The 16,125-nt window shown below is 54.8% G+C and overlaps 1 protein-coding gene across 1 annotated transcript; it reads right to left on the bottom strand.

The window, feature by feature from the left end:
* Positions 1-393: 393 nt before the first annotated feature.
* On the bottom strand, positions 394-16,125 carry LOC8029890 (nipped-B-like protein A). The gene is given in 5 exon segments (XM_002408181.5): positions 394-2,362; positions 7,513-12,102; positions 12,104-12,369; positions 15,011-15,213; positions 16,000-16,125. Coding segments are annotated over 3 exon segments (6,081 nt in total). The 5' UTR covers positions 12,326-12,369; positions 15,011-15,213; positions 16,000-16,125; the 3' UTR covers positions 394-1,093.

The following is a 16,125-nucleotide window of genomic DNA, read 5'->3' as shown; positions in this document are numbered from 1 at the left end:
TAGAGAACTATTCTCAACACTTTGATGAAAAGGTGCGAGTGGTAACCAGGGCCTTGATAGTGCAAGCCACAAAGATTGCCAAGGGGCTCTTGGCGACCACACTGCCGTTTACCGGGTTGCAAACATAACCGTGCCTTCTGGTAATAGCAAATCTGGAGATCACTTAGGCATGGTGGGCTAGAAAGAGGTGCAACAATTTTTCATGCAACTGTCCTTTCCCACCTGTACAAGCTCCGTTCACAGGCGATAGAAACATGGATGTAGCATAAAGCGCAGCGGTGGTGCTGCACCTACGCACGATGCCGTACCCTTTCTTCCGTGCGTGGCATCTAGAATGCAGGTCCTTCATTTCCGGCTGCACGTGCCAGGCAGGTAGAGATCAAAGAGACATTCTGCTGTTTTATGTCAAATAGTGCTTTTTCTTTTTTTAATGGTTGTCAGTAAGTCATATACATAAAAAATGGGGGGGAAAAATTATAAATAGTCCAAACTCCGTATTTTAAAACATTAAAACAAGAAAAACGAAACTCTCTGCGGTTTCCGTGGAGCCCTCCGAAACCTGCGTGGTGGCCGAACACCCTTTGTTGTACAAAAGCGGCGGGTTTCTTCGCGGCACGTCGCTCGTCCACTCCGTTTCGGAAGGATTTATTTTCTTTAAGAACCGGCACGGTGGAGAAGAGGGAGAGAACCGACCCCCGGAGAATAAAATACTGCGTCGTCTCTTCTGTACAGATACTTCCCGCTGCCCGTGCGGGAGGCCCTACAAAAGGGGGAAAAGGAGACGTCCTATGTACACGGCTGCGTGAAGGTGACCAATGAAGTGGTGTACATGTACAGAGGAGGTGGCAACTCGCCGGCGCCAGGGGGAAGCTAATGCTGCGTAAAATAAATAAGTTAGGAGGTCGCGGCGCGCCCAGACGATGGTCCCCTGGCGGAACGAACAAAACAATGCACCGGACAGAGGATGGCGACGGGCGAACTCCCGTCCACGTACGCTACAAAATAGACTCCGTGACGATGATGACACCCCCCACCCCACCCCACCCCCATTTTCCCAGAGAACTGTACAAGGACCCCATCTCGCGAGGCGGCATCAGTCCCCGCAGAACGACGGGTCACTGTCCTCGTTGTCGCTCGAACCGTCCGAACAGATGACGCGCTTCCGCTTCTTGCGTGGCTTTCTCTTGGCCTTGTCCGCCGAGGCGGACACGCCGTGGAGGGCGGCTGCCAGGCCCTTGGAGGAAGTCCGGCCCAGGGGCCTACCGCGCTTTTTCGGCACACCGTCGTGCGGCGCCGACGGACGCTGGCGTGGCAACTCCGTCGCCGCGGCAACGGGCGTGGCAATTGCGGGCGCCGTTGTCGCGGTGGCGACGTCCGGCACCGCTACGTTTGCGTCCGCACCGCCACCCACCACAGTCGCCACAGGCGCTGCAACCGCCGGCCTCGGAGCCGCGTCGTCGTCGTCGTCGTCGTCCGGGTCGATGGTGAGCATGAGCTGCTTGAAGTCGAGGTAGCGCCGCACCAGCTCCTCCCGTCCCGGCCGCTCGCCCTCTTCCGCCTTTAGCGCCTGGACGGTGGGCTCCGGCCGGAAGCGCACTCCGGAGCGCCGATTGAGCGGCCGTTCGTACGTCTTGGCCGCCTCGTTGGGAGAGTACTGCTGGATGCGGCTGTCCGTGAAGCCGTAGGTGTCCTTGAGGGTCTGCTTGACAAACAGCAGCAGCACGCAGCCCTGGGCCGCCTGCATGCTCTCCTCCAGCGGGGTCAGGTCCTCCGGGACGCGCCCCAGCAGGGAGTCGAGGTCCTCGTCTTCGTCCTCTTCCTCCTCCTCGCCGACCCTCGCGCCGTCCCGGGGCAGCAGGGCCTCCCGGAAGCTCTGGAGCAGGTTGGAGCCCGCCACGGACAGCAGCACGTCGATGTGGTGCATGACGAACAGGGGCTCGTCTTGCACCTGGTACGGGAAGTAGACCAGGTTGTCGGCGGCGTAGAGCAGCTCCGCCAGTGGGGCCCGGGCCTGCTCGTCGAACAGCTTGAGCAGGGACAGCAGGAAGGCCCTCCGGCTCTGGCGGGTGCCCCTCAGCACGGAGTAGAGGAAGCCGTTGCGGCTGACGGGACTCTCCTCCGAGCGGAAGCCCCGCACGGGGCCCTGTCCCCGTGGCGTGGCCCCCCGGTGCATGTCGAAGGACAGGCGCACACCGGCCAGGGCCTTCATCTGCACGAAGCCCGGGTACTTCTTCTCCAGCTCCTGCAGCAGCTGGTCCGCCTTGTTGCGCAGCAGCTTGTCGTCGTCCGAGCCCAGGCAGGCCAGGTGCGGCACCATCTGCACCGGGTGCACCAGGCCCTGGCCCAGCACCAGTTGCAGGACCTGCGGGTGGGGCGCACACCTCGTGAATGTCTGCCCTGTCCAGCACCTTTGTGTTCCCTGGCTCACCCCTAGCCACTGTCTTTAAACTCACTCTTAAAATGAAAGAGTAAGATATTTTTACAGTTGTACGTGGAACAATAAAAGTAGTCAGCAAAGCAAATATATACTCACAAACATTCAGTAAAACAAGTAAGGAGTTTAGCCCTTGGAGTACATTCAAACGAAGAAAACTTCATCCATTGAAGGATGGCCCTGGCTGTGCACAGGGCCGCCCTGCAGGTGAGTGCAGGGAGCAGACATAATAATCTAGAGGGAAAGGTCCCATGCATTTCGTCCGCTTCAGACCAGCGGGGCAAGAAGCAGGAAAACGTCGCTCGTAAGGCCTGTTTCAAACAGGGCAACTTTCTCAGGAATTTTGTGGTTGTTCCCTAGATAGCCTCGAATTACTGAGATCGGGTCTGGCTTGAAAAAAACATGCAACTCTAAGCAGTTCAAAGACGTTTGAAGCGGCAGCAGGCCAATCGGGGACACAATAAATTTAAGCGATAAGCCGTACCAGTGATGATGACAACTAAAGACTTGGTTCTGGTATGAAATTGATTGTTTCTGGAAATAAACCGTTTCAGAAAGAGGAGCTAGAATTCTCAACGCAATTTAAATGCATAAAAACACTAATGCGTAACTGTGCATCTAAATAGTGCAAGAAAAATACAATTTAATGATGATGGCAAATTGCAGCAATTGGTTGCGTGTGAATGCGGGCGGCCTGTGTTGCTACGTCAAGTTGCTGGGAGAAATTGCCCGTCTGAAGCGGGCCTAAGGTTTGTATCTATTGCTTTTTTTACCTTTAATCTGCACTTGTGTCGTGCAGATGGAAAGTGGTAATGTGCACTAGTGCACAAAATCACCAGTGCCACGCACTGTATAAAATAAAGTCGACGAGCACTCAAGTGACCTTGACTCGTTGCAGCAAAACGAACACGCCCAACTTATCGTCGCCTTTCCTTTTCCTCCTTTCCTATCCCTCCGCATTTCACTCTCGGGACCACCATTTCTCTCTCGGGACCACCGACCCATGTCGGCACTCACGATTTGCCGCGTCATGCTCCCCTCTTTACCCCTGTCTGAAATGGAAGAGGGCGAGCAACAGCTTTCGGCTCCTGCCCTATTTGTCCCCCGCATCTGGTAGATGACACAGAAAGCCAGCACTGCTGCCTCATTATTTACGATCAAGGAGGGGAGAAGGGAGGGTATTAAACCCTTTAGGCTTTAAGAACCCCTCCCAGTCTGGATATTGATCCAACAAAGCAGCGCAGAAGCTTACAGACCCTGGAAACAAAAGAGTGCATACTAAGGAGCTTTTTTTTTTTTTTTCTTCTCGTAGTTATGCATCAAAGGGTGGCTCAGGCCCGCTAAAACAGTACCTAAACTGGAAAAACGCTTTGCTCTGGGAGGCAAGAGCTCAGAGGGAACTTACAAAGACACTCTGGGGAACCGCTGGATTCCTACCAACCTAGTTCATCTGTGAAACATCACCACAAAGCAACACAAAATGCATTGTGTGTTACCAATGCCTCTGTCACAAAATTGTAGGGAAGGGTTGAGCCTTGGAGGGGAGGGGGTGGGCGGGGGGGGTTTGAAGATATAATTACAGCACCAGATTTTACTGAGGAAATACAGTAACACCTTTTTACAACATTTAGGCGACCTGTCTTCATTTTTAAGCAGTCTTAAGCAGCAATTGTTGCCTAGTGCTTGAATTGAACTTTTTTTTACAGCAGGTCTCTTCGCACAGCCACAACTAATTTCCACTGTCTGCACAGCTATATGACTGCTGCATCTTTCTGAAATTCTCAAAGCTCTCCACTTCTGTCTGGGTCTTTATTAGTGATGGACCGAATCTACCGAACCTCAGATTTGGCAAAGATTCAGCAAATGTCTGCGCACGCGCGAGAACGCGACGGGGCCATGAATTGCAAATGAACGCCGTGTAGTCGTGCAGTTATCATCGTGCAGCGTAGTACAACCAGCGGTTATGGCGCAGTGTGGAGAAGGCAACATGGTAACTGTGCGTTTGTGAGCGAGGGTGGTTCTCTTCAATATTTTCTGTTTCAGGAATAAAAGATTGAACAGTAATCTACGCAGTCCACTGCGCAAGTGATAAATGAGGCGGTACATTTTAGATAACGTGATTTTCATTTGACATTTCCAGTGATGCAACGAGGTAGTTGAAACATTGGCCGAATCACAATTGCAACAATTCTGATTTCGGGCTCGGAAGTAGTGTATGCAAAAACAAAAGAGCATTATTTCGCGATTTTCATGTACCTGCATAAAACTAAACAAAACACAGAACTATAGAGCTCTACAGAGCTCGGAAGTTGCGCATCCGACATTCCTAAAGGCCCGTTCACACACTTGCAACCGAGTAGGACCGAGAGAGACGAGACCTGTTGAAACCTCTTAAAATTTCTTAGAACAAGAGAACACACTGGCACACTAGCACCATCTATGCGGTGACCCTGGAACTGCATTTCACAAGAGCAAAGGTTTTGCGGGACTTCCGAGGTCAAATGTGCCTAATACGTACAAGAAAGGGTTGCTTATAACGTTGACAAAAGTTTTTCGAGCCAAGAAAGAAAGGATAATGCGCGAGAGAAATAGAAAATATGCTGGACCACGAAGTTTACACTGCTACCCAATAGATGGCGCCAGTGTGTCCTCTCATTGTAAGAGATTAAAAGGTTCCAAGGCAATCTGTTCTAAGAGGTCGCAATTGTGTGAATGGGACGTTACTCTCCCTATCTTCCTAAGCGTTTGCGTGTGTCCCAACACCATAAACTGGTATTTTAAAGGTTAAAAACAAGACATTCTGAATATGGGACGCACACTTTCATGCAAAGCTGACGCCAAGCGACTCAAATCGAAACACGTGCATATTTACAATACTATTATTCTCTCTTCTGGTGAAGGCTCAGCAACCGTTGCATTCGTTTTCGCGCACAAAACAGCGACTCCCAGAGAAAGCAAGAATGCAGCGTTATTGCCTTCATTTTAACAATGTACACACACGTGCAGGCTTGCGCTGATAATGCCTCGAAACCGAAACTCTCGTAGCCTATACAGTTAAACCTCGATGTAACGAAGTCGGTAACATTCGCAATTTACTACGTTACATTGAAATTTCGCTAAATCGAAATTTGGCTTTAGCATGAAAAAAAATATTCCGAAACATTTTACGGGTACGAAAACTCACCGAAAATGACATTTATTTAGGGGCAAAGTAGTCCGCGAGTTTTGCTTGCGCCTTGTTCGACAGTAGCAGCGGCGTCATACGGCGTTCGAGCACCCAGAGCGCTTGCACGGCATCTTGCTGCCCATGCGACGCCGTGCACCTCCTCAGTACGTCCATTGCGTCGAGCACTTCCCAAGTGTTCGTGATCTCGGCAGTTTCTTCAGGATGGCATCCAAAACGTTTGCTTTCTCATCCAAAGAAAGAACTTTACGTTTCCCTATGGCAGCAAGCACGTGAGTGAACCGCCCGGTTGAAGAATAAAGCTGTTTTGGGCGGTGCCAATGTTTCCAACCTACACAGCACTCTTGCCCGCACAGTTTACTTGCCCCCTTGCGCCCAAAGTGTGCTTGCGCCTTTGCTTTACATCACGCTCGCAAGACGATAATCAGTCTTCTCTGTCTTCTTTTAGATGGCACTGCCTGTGCGGTCGCGCCATCACGTCGCTCCCCCGCTGAAGTTGGCTGCCGTGCTAACCGCGGTACAGTGGACTATGATGATCAGTGAATGTCAGTGGTGATGCCGTTTCGACATTTTCTGGCCAGCCCCGCGGAATGCGCTTTGCCGCATGCCTCGCCGGCGCTACCGGCGCCGCATCCTCGGGCAGCCTAGGAACGTTGGAAGGCCTGTCCCTGTTAAGTAACCTATCAAGCGCTCGCGTTTGCGCATAATTTTTTTTTTACCACAATTTTTTTGCCAAGTTGTTCTTTAGAGTCTATTTATTTACTGCCTTCTACGGCAATGGTGCTTCGTTATATTGAAATAGCAGCAAAATAAACTTCGTTCTATAGAGACTAAAAATACATGGGGTCTATGGGCAAGAAATTATGAAAAATAAAATACTTCGTTAAATCGAGGATTTCGTTACATTGAAGTTCGTTATATCGAGGTTCGACTGTATTCCAAACAAGCGTGTTGGTAAGAAGTACTGGATACTTTCTGTTATCTCGCAGCCTGATTTGTGACTGCGCCACGCTCGCTCTACCCAACCTCGTCACGCCGCTTCCGCAAGGAGTCACTAAAATTGCAAGTAAACACACAAAAACGATACAATTATCTTGTAGAATATCACCTTATTTAGTAATAACTGCGTCAATATGCATTACATGTTGCATTTAGGTTAAGAAAAAAATAACATGAAACCTTTTTTTCGAAAGAAAAAGCTAAATAGCAACATTAAGTCCGGTAACAATATATTTTTGCCAAATCTTTGCCGAATCTTTTGAAAAGTTCAGCAAAAGTTAGGCGCCGAACTTTCGATTCCACAAAAGTTCGCCCATCACTACTTTTTATCCACAGTGGTGTGGCAAACATGTGCTCGAAATGAACTTCTGTGCACAACAAATAAACCAATGGAATCATAAAAAACAAACTTTGCATGCGCTTCGGGCAGGCGAAATGAAACTGACTCGAAGCGCTACAGTGAAAATCGCTTGTCTCGCCTGGTGGCGGCAAGAGTGCCAATCGGGGAGCTGGATTCCTTTCGTGTTAACTTCCCTCAGGTGGCACAGTGCCAAATTCATTCATCTCACTATTACGGACAAGGCAGGTCAGTGATCATCCAAATTAGTTTTGGTAAAGAAGCTACCTATCCCGACCTAACTGGCTGGCAAAATCAGTATACTGACCCAATTAAATAGAGCTTCACCTTCTGGGTGTATGAATTACAAATAAACATGTTGGTTGTGATCTATAACTGAAGAACTAAAATGCTTCAGAATATAACTTTTTGTCACCACTCGACGAGAAATGGGTGCAAGCTGACAAGTCAAGTTTTGTTTTTTGCGAGCTACAGTAAAACGTGTAATGAAAAGTGAGTGCCTGAAAGCCGAAAAAGCAGGCAGGTGTCTGCACTCACCTGCAGGGCGGCCCTGCGCACGGCCAGGGCTGGGTTGGCGGCCGAGGCCAGGATGTGCTTGAGGTAGACCTGGACCACGGTGCTGGCCATGCCCGAGGACACGTCCCCCATTTCCTTGAGGTTCTCCCCCTTGGACAGCTTGTTCCACTCTGCGTCCCGCTGGATCATCTTTGCCTCCTCCTCCATCAGGTAGGCCGTCAAGTTCTTCAGCACCTGGACGCGGGCCACAGGCGCCGCCAGGGGGCTCTCCAACAGGTGCCGGTACAGCTCCCGCACCTCGGGCCCCAGCATTAGGTCGTGCTGCCGCACCAGCATGAACCCGAGCCCCGTGAGGGCACGCAGCCGGATCTCTTCCTCGGGATGCTCTGTGAAGTACAGCATGGCCGCAAAGACCCGCTGCTTCAGCGGCTCTTCGGACGCCGCCTCTTCGGCAGCCGTATCTTCGGCGCCGGGGGCCGCCTCCAGGTGCTCGAGGTCAAAGTGGCGGCACAGCAGCCCCAGGGTGTAAAGGCAGCGCTGGAGGCTAGGCTTGACCACGGGGCGCCCCTCCTGGTGCTCCCGGCGCAAATGGCACAGCAGCATGAAGAACTTGTGGAACATGTCGCGGACCAGGGGGTAGTTGTGGGTGACCCGGTTGACAACTGCACTGAGGCAGCTCACGCTGGCCGGCAGGATGACCGGGGAGTGCCGGATGAGTTGCTTGGCCAGGTCCTCCTCCACCTGGGCCAGGAAGGCCTCGCTGGGGTGCTCCATCAGGGGCACCACCAGCTCCAGGCAGCGAGTCACGTTTTGCAGCACCTGGTAGTCCTGGGGCCCTGACAGGCGCATGCTCAGGTACGGCTGGATGGTCTGGGCGTGCCGCACCAGCAGCTGGGGCCGGATGCGGCTGAAGAGGTACAGGGTGCTCAGGCAGGCCACCAGGTGGCCGCTGCCCCCACCGCCCTCCTCCAGGCAGAGCACCCGCTCCACGAGGCAGTCCACGATCTGCCGGCACGACTCGAGCACCCCCCGCCGCTGCCCGTCTTCCTTGTCCTTGAGCAGGCTGCCCAGTAGCTGTTCAAACCAGTCAAGGCCCATCTCGCGGCAGGCTGCCACCACGTGGGTGATGTGGCGCACCTTCTGCAGCAGCCGCTCCTCGCTAGCCTGTGGCGTGAACCACATGCTCTGAAAGACCTCTCCGACCAGCTTCTTGATGCCTTCCTCGTCGTTCACCCGGCCAATGATCTTGACGCAAATCTCGGGGATCTTCTCGAAGCCTGGCTGCTCCAGGCACACGTCCTTGAGGATTTTGATGACCCGCTTGCGCACGCTTACCCCGGTGTCCAGGATGCGGTCTGTGAGCATGTCGTAGTACTTGTGGGTCAGCTCAGGCCGGACCAGGATGAACTTCCCCACCAGGTCCACGGCCGCCTCGCGCACGCTCGTCGAGTGGTCCAGCAGCCGCCCGTGCACCCCTTGCCGCATGTCGGGGCGCCCCAGGATGGAAGGGTCTGCCTCAACCACCAGCGTCAGGCACTTCATGGCCTTGGTGCGCACCGCCACCGCAGATTCGCTCAGCACCCGCAGGATCTGCGTCAAATAGACGTCGAAGCTCTGCGAGAAGGGCCGCCGCGACGCCAGAAACCGCGAGATGAGCTCGGCCGTGGCGTAGTCCAGGGTGCCCTGCTCGGACTTGAGGGTCCCGCCGGCTTCCGCAGGCTTGACCATGTGCAGCAAGAACTTTTTACGGTCTTCAACGAGTGCTGCCATCTTGGACTGCTCTTCCTCGTCCGTCTCCTGCGGCGCTGCGGGCTTGTCTTCCTCTTCGTCTTCCTCCTCACATCTGCGCTTAGAGGCCTTGTTTCTGCACGTCCGGCTGTTGGTCACCTTCTGTGCCTTGGGACCTTCCTCCTTGGGCTCTTTAGGCTCCTTGGGCTCTTGGGACTCCTTGGGCTTCTTGGCCTTGGCTTCGGCCATGGCGTCCTTGTACCACTGCGCCACGTAGAAGCGCCGCGAGAACTGCAGCGAGGGGTCGCTATCCAGATTGGCATCGAGGTAGTGCAGCAGTGCCCTCTGCAGCAGCTGCGTCTCGTCCTTCGCTTTGGGGGCCGACCTCCCCTTGGACCTTGAGAGGCTCGTCAGGGGAAGGTCGTCCTCCTCGTCCTCTTCGATCTGACGCAGGATGTCTTTGATGGTCTCTTTCTTGATCTGGCTGGTGACTGCGTCCTTGCGCAGCCGGGCCGCCACCACGCCCAGGTAGTCGAGCGAGGCCACCCGCAGGGACATGTCCAGGGACTTGTTGCTGAAGTTCTGCACCAGCAGGCGCCCCAGCAGGCTGAGGATGAGCTCCGACGCGGGCCACTCAGGCTTGTTGACCGTGCTCAGCAGGTCCTGAACAAAGTTCTCGAACACTGGCCTGTAGTCCATATCTTCATTTTTGGTGCCACACTTGCGTAGAAACACCGACAGGAAGTTGATCGCCGTGTGCACGGCCGCGTCGTACGAAGTCAATACGAGCACATCCGTGTCCACCGCGACGGCGGGCTGTGCTCCGGCGACCTCCTCTTTGGCCGGCGTTGTCCCCTCAGGTAGCTTTACGACGCTATGTATGAGCTGGAGCACAAGGGCCGTCAGCATCTGGATGTGCTCCTCCGAGTTGAGGCGGTAGTTGCGCAGACTGCGCTTGGAGGTAGGCAGCCGCGCTATGGATGCCAGGATGTCTTCCAGAATGAGCTGCCGGTGCTTGTCGTAGTGGGCAAAGATGGTGGTGACAAGGCGCAGGGCATGCAGCTGCAGCTCGCTGACCCCTTCTACAAAAAAAGGTCCCACACCAAGGGTGGACACCTGTAGGATGACCGTGTCCGTAAGTGTCTGGATCCCCAGCAACTCGGCCAGCAGCCCGACCAGCTCGTGCAACTTGTTGTACAGCTGGAGCAGGTTGCGCTCCCGGACCTTCTGGGGTGCGTGGGCCCGCTTCTGCCGCGCACTGCCCACGTAGCCTTCCTTGGATCGTGAGTCCACCCGGTAAACCGGGTCGAAGGCCGGATACACAGTGTTCTGAATCTGGAACTTGGCAAAGCCCACGATGCGCTCGATCATGTCCTCGAGAAAGACCCGCTTGGGCATGCGCGGTGCCGTCATAACGTACAGGGCTGTGAGGGAGGCGTCGGCCGACCGGGTGATGCGCTCCATGGAGAGCTCGGCCCACAGGCGCCCCTCGTCGTCTTCCTGGTCCTCGTGCTCCATGGGGCAGATCTTGGCCCCGTCCACCACATTGCGCTCCAGGATGGATAGGAGCCGGACGAGGCGCTCTGGGGGCACCTGGTTGGTCGCCTGCAGGATCTTCAACTTGGCTGCCTCGTTGCAGAGGTCCCGTAGCAGAGGGGCTGGCACAAGGGCTTCAGGCGGGCAGCCCACCTCGTCGTCCAGTTCTTGGGTCAGGTCCAGGTCTTCCATCGAGTCGAAGATGGCCTCCACTGTCCGCGAGAAGCGCTGGTATGTGTTGCTCTCCATGAGCTCCTCGGCAGAGAGTGGCGCTGGTGCAGGCTCCTTCTTCACCTTCTTGGGCTTGGCCTTGGGCTTCTCGCGGACGGGTGGTGGGGCTGTCTGTGTGTGGCCGGGCTCGTCTTCCAGCTCGAAGGCAGAGTGCTCACTGCCGCTGTGGTGCGAGTGCACGGGCGACTCGGCGTACTTGGCCTTCTGGTGCGTCCTCCGACGGTTCTTGACCCTCTCGCTGAGCGAGCTCGCGTACAGGTCCATGCTCGACTTCTCCTCCCGGGGAACTCTGTGCGAGTTGCGCCGGTCCCCGGTCGACTTCGCTTTGCCGTCCACACTGTCCCTCGTCTTGCGGCCGGGAGGCTTTCTGCGCGCATGTTGGGCGTCCTCTTCCTCAGAGGACGACAGCCGCCGGCTGTTATCTCGGACAGAGTTCCTCACCACCTTCTTCTTGTTGGCGGGGGCTTTGAGCGCCTCCTTCTGCGGCGACGGCCGCTGCTCGGGACGTCCCCCCTGCGGCCCCCTTGTGTCGACGTTGTTCACTGGCACTCTTTCCCTTGAGACTGGCGCGGCCACTTCTGTTGCCGGCGGACTCGCCACCGGAGGCATCACACTGTTTGTGTGTCCTGTGGACGCGGGCGATGCCGCCGCCGCCGCCACACTCTGCACGACGCCGCACTGCACAGGCGGCTGACACGGGAGCGGCGCCGTCTGCAGGGGGCTCGCGCACACGGCCACACCCGTCCGTGTGGGTGCACAGTTCCCGTTGGAGCAGAAGCCTGGCGTCGGGGGGCCACCCTTGGGAGAGAAGGGTGCCCCGTCGAGAATGCCAGCCACCGAGTGGTCGTGCAGGCTGGAGGGAGGTGGGTGCGGGGTGAAGGGCGTGGCCGGGAAGAAGCCGCCGGGGCTGCCGTCCATGGACACGCCCTCGGCCGGGGAGCACAGCTGGGACGGGCTATAGCCGCGCTGCTGGGCCGGGGGCGCCGCCTGCTGCTGCCACGGGGGCGGGCCTTTGAAGACGCCGCGAGCCACCAGCAGCTGGAGGAGGGGGGAGGAGCCCTGGTGGGGTGTGGACCCCTCGCCCCCGTCTTTGAGGTCCACGTGGTCGGCCCCCCCCGACCCTGGCCAGGGCTTCGAGCAGCGGGGGCAGCAGCCGGGGGTCCGGGGGGGCCGCCAAGGCGCGCCGCACCTCGTCCGCCTGGTGAGGGGGCAGCAGAGAGCGGGGCGCGCTTGCGCCTGGCAGGGCACTGGGCAGGGGCAGCTCCAGCAGCAGCTCTGTGATGCTCTGGATGCCCGCCAGGGTGGTGATGGGCACGCTGGGGCCCTCGCCATTCATCATGCCTGGGGCGGGGGCGGGGTCAGGCGATGCCCCGCTCCGCTGGCCTGCATACACACACCCCCGAGGGGAGCTTCGGAGGCCGGTCCACACACACACTACAGCGCTACACCCATTTCACTTGTCCGACCGTAGCCAGTGCTATGACCTGGTAGAGCCAATCGAGCAACTGCAAAAGTGTGTCGTCAAGTCACTCGTTTTCTTTGTTATGCTATAATTGGCTAGACCAATCCCAGACAAAAAAAGCGTAGGATTGAGGCATATTCAGTGTGCGCAATTGGTTCATTCGGCAACTGCAAAAGTTCAAAGGCAATGAGTGCCGCGACATTCTGGCACTGCTTAGTGGGTTTCACTGGGACATCTGCGGTCGAACTTCGAGTGAAACAAAGTATAGAATGGTACTCATGCAGCAATGACTCATGCCTAACTTAGCACTGATGCAGCACCGTATCGGCATTGTATTACTAAAATAGGGCAAAGTCAGCTATGCGTCGACAAGTTTGGCGCTTCTTCCACGACTCGCTATTAGTGCTGAGGTAGTGCTATGGTTTATATGTGAACAGACCTCAACTCCCAAAAGTGAGGAGCCGTTAGTGGGGTGACACTGACACTACGCTCCCTTTTGTTACAACATGGCGAACGACGAACGATACGGTCCAGCCAATCAAGACGCCGGAGCGAACCATGCGGCAACATACAGTGGGAGCGCACTCCTCTCGTGCAGAATTGTCGTTCAATAGCTCTCGGCTGCTCTTATTGGCAGATAAAGGCTGCAGCTTCGCTCTTTTGCCAAGTTATGCCAAAACTATGCATTACTACATTCAATGTATTTGCACTTCTTTCTCAAAGTGCATGTTTCTACAGTGCAGGTTAAAAACAGCAGGGCGATCCCCTCACCATAACACCCCCCACACTTCCCGCTTTAGCAGAGCAAATGCTGGAAAGGATACCACCGATCATGGTAGGCAAGGAGCCTTGTCGGAGGAGCCTCTCCACCTTCCATGTTGCTACAAACCACCACAAGCTGTGTGTAGATGAAATGTATGTGTTACTGCAACCTGCTAGCTTGGAGCAAGGTAAGCACCCCATCCCTTAGAAAGCCACTGCACTCACATAAAACATTTTAGTAACTGCGTGGAAAGGCCACAAAACTTGCAAGATGCACTTTTTGTTAAAACAAAGCTGTTCATAACATCCCGAGATATCACCCATCCCGCTTTTCTGGCTATAAATTCATAAACTAAAACTTTCATAACATTCCCCCCCCCCCCCCCCCCCCCCCCCCCCCAGCCCTTATTACTGCAGGACATCCCGCGATGTCGGATGGGAATCGCATCAACCACGCGATTTGCGATACGGGTATATCCGACAATCGAGTCCGTAGCAGTTTCCTGGATGTTTACCACACTGTGAAATGCGAATCTGCAGTATCGGTCCCCGTGTCACGTGGCTATATCGGTCTCATTCTCCAGGAAACGGGTGGGCATTCATACGAGATTTTACGGAATGTATTTACTTGGGGGGGACGCACTCTAAGCTTGGGGCAATTTATTCTGCTCGTGAGCACTGGCTCAATAGTGGCAGTCATTTCGAGGTCAGTGTCACCGTTGCATCAGTACAGGAGTGACTTTGTTAGCGTCCAACTCGTAATGCACACCCCACCTATGGTCTCTTGGGACATAAGATCTGCAATAGAAGCTCTGTCTCCAGCACATGTTTATGGCCTTTCATTGTAGTTTCACAGTGCATGCTCACAAGGTGGCTAACTGCTGTTGAAGGCAGAAAGCTTGTTCTGGAGGAAGGGCTACTGCAGATCTTACGCTACAGCAAACTGCTAGTAACTTCTGCGAAATTGACGGCACTTAGTGGCCAAGGCACATAACTGTTGCAGCAGGTTCACTCGCCAGCTTACTTGGACAACCAAATATTCCCGGCAGTCTAAACATGAAGCTATAAGGGCAGGCCGATAAAACACAATGAAAGCCACCAATAGCTGGTCTATGGCACCCAATTGGCAGCACTGGCTCATTGTGAAGCCCAGAGGTCATCACTAAGCGATCTGCACTAAGAACACTATTCACCAACCTCAACTTGCAGCCTTCCAACAATGCTGACCTCGTGCGGCACATTTAGCAGGCAATGTGCCCATATTTGTTTCGTCCCAAAGTAGACCGCAACATTATTAGATCAACTCAACTGTGCAACCACTTTAGGTTCAGCACCCGTCGTTTAAACCGTTATCTAGAGGTTGCGTTTCAAAGGTATTCGTTGGAGACGTGTGGTGAAGAGCCATCTCAATGCTGCGCTTCAAAACCTGCATAACTGTAGTTGTCATAGCAGCCATCGCCATCCCCCCCCCGCCATAAGAAAACAGTGGTATGTCGAAACACGGACCTTAGTGGAGGGAGGAGTACTGCTCGTCGAAGTGGCATCTATGGTCAGTTCCTTAACTGAGTTGACCTAATAACATTGTTCGATAGCAACACGAGTGAGCACAGAGCAACTAGTGTGCCAGACAACTTCCTAATTCAATACATGATACGCCTCTGGCACTGGTTTGCCCCAAGTGACTCGCAAACTTTTTCGTGGCCTACCCGGGGGGCACGATTTGGACATCCACATCCACCGACCAAGTTCCCGACCTAGAGCTCCCACACGTGCTTCGCATGCAGTAGTGACCTCACTCACCAGTGAGGTTGTCCCGTCGTGGCGAGCACCATTCACGTCGGATGCCCCACCCGAGGCGAGGGTGGCATGGCCCCCAGTCGCCCACGGACGGGTCTTGAGAGGTGGTCCTGGTCTCTTTGCTTCCTCGTCCTCGGCCGCTGGCTCGAACACCGGCACTCGCTCAGGCACGCATTGTGCGGGGCTCAGGACTGTGGCAGCATCGCCTGCGTCCGAGCGATTCCCACATCACGCAGAGTCGGCAATGCGTCGCAGTCACATCGTCCCAGCTCGTAACGACTACATGCTGAAAGCACCGTGCGTCCGAACAGCATTCGCTGCCGCGATTGCCGCGGCACGGAGCGAGCGAGATTGGGCGCGCAGCGCAAACCCATCGGTCGCTCCCGTAGGCTTCCGGCGCGAATTGGGTTCTCAGATGAAGCGGTGCATGGTTCGGAGTTACTTGTGCCTCGGTTTAGTCACCCAGCGAAACTAGCTGGTCTCTTCGGCGGCTGGGCAACTGGGGAGCGCGGAAACGGTCCCTGTCCAGCGATGCGCGCCTCTTCCTCCCCACTAGTTTCATGTTGGCCTTCGAAGCGACCTGGTTATGCTCACTGCCCAGACAAGAAGAGAACGCGAGTCCAAGGGGACCGCCGGACACGGCGGCCGACCCAGAAGCGGGGGGAAAGCGGGAAGTTTGGCCGAAATCAAGCGATGTTTCCATACACATAGCGCCGTATTAGGCTTAACCGCTAATGTTGATGGCTAGGCAACAGTGACATCTCGTGTGTGTGCGTGCGGACGGCCGTGCTAACAGTGCTGCGACCTTGCTGCGCAGAAAATTGGTAAAAATTGAGTCCACTTTTGAGCCGGAAAAAACGACGAACTGTGCGTATCTCGCGGATTAAATGTTTACGTACTCCTTAGGCCTAAAATGGTTGCCAGCCACCGTTGGAGACGGGTAACCTCTGCTACATAACGTTTCAGCAACAATATCAGCTGATGCGACCCACCTTTGAAGCGGCATACGGTCGGTTCATCATAGACACGTAATTTTCCCAATGGTATCCATTCAAATCCGTGGCCTGTTATCCTTCGTGAGAAGTCTCCGCTTTTCTTTTATACAATCTCAAAACGGA

The sequence above is a fragment of the Ixodes scapularis genome, unplaced genomic scaffold, assembly GCF_016920785.2.
Source record: "Ixodes scapularis isolate PalLabHiFi unplaced genomic scaffold, ASM1692078v2 PGA_scaffold13__105_contigs__length_92229423, whole genome shotgun sequence".
Classification (NCBI taxonomy): domain Eukaryota; kingdom Metazoa; phylum Arthropoda; class Arachnida; order Ixodida; family Ixodidae; genus Ixodes; species Ixodes scapularis.
This window is presented reverse-complemented; position numbering and strand designations above follow the sequence as displayed.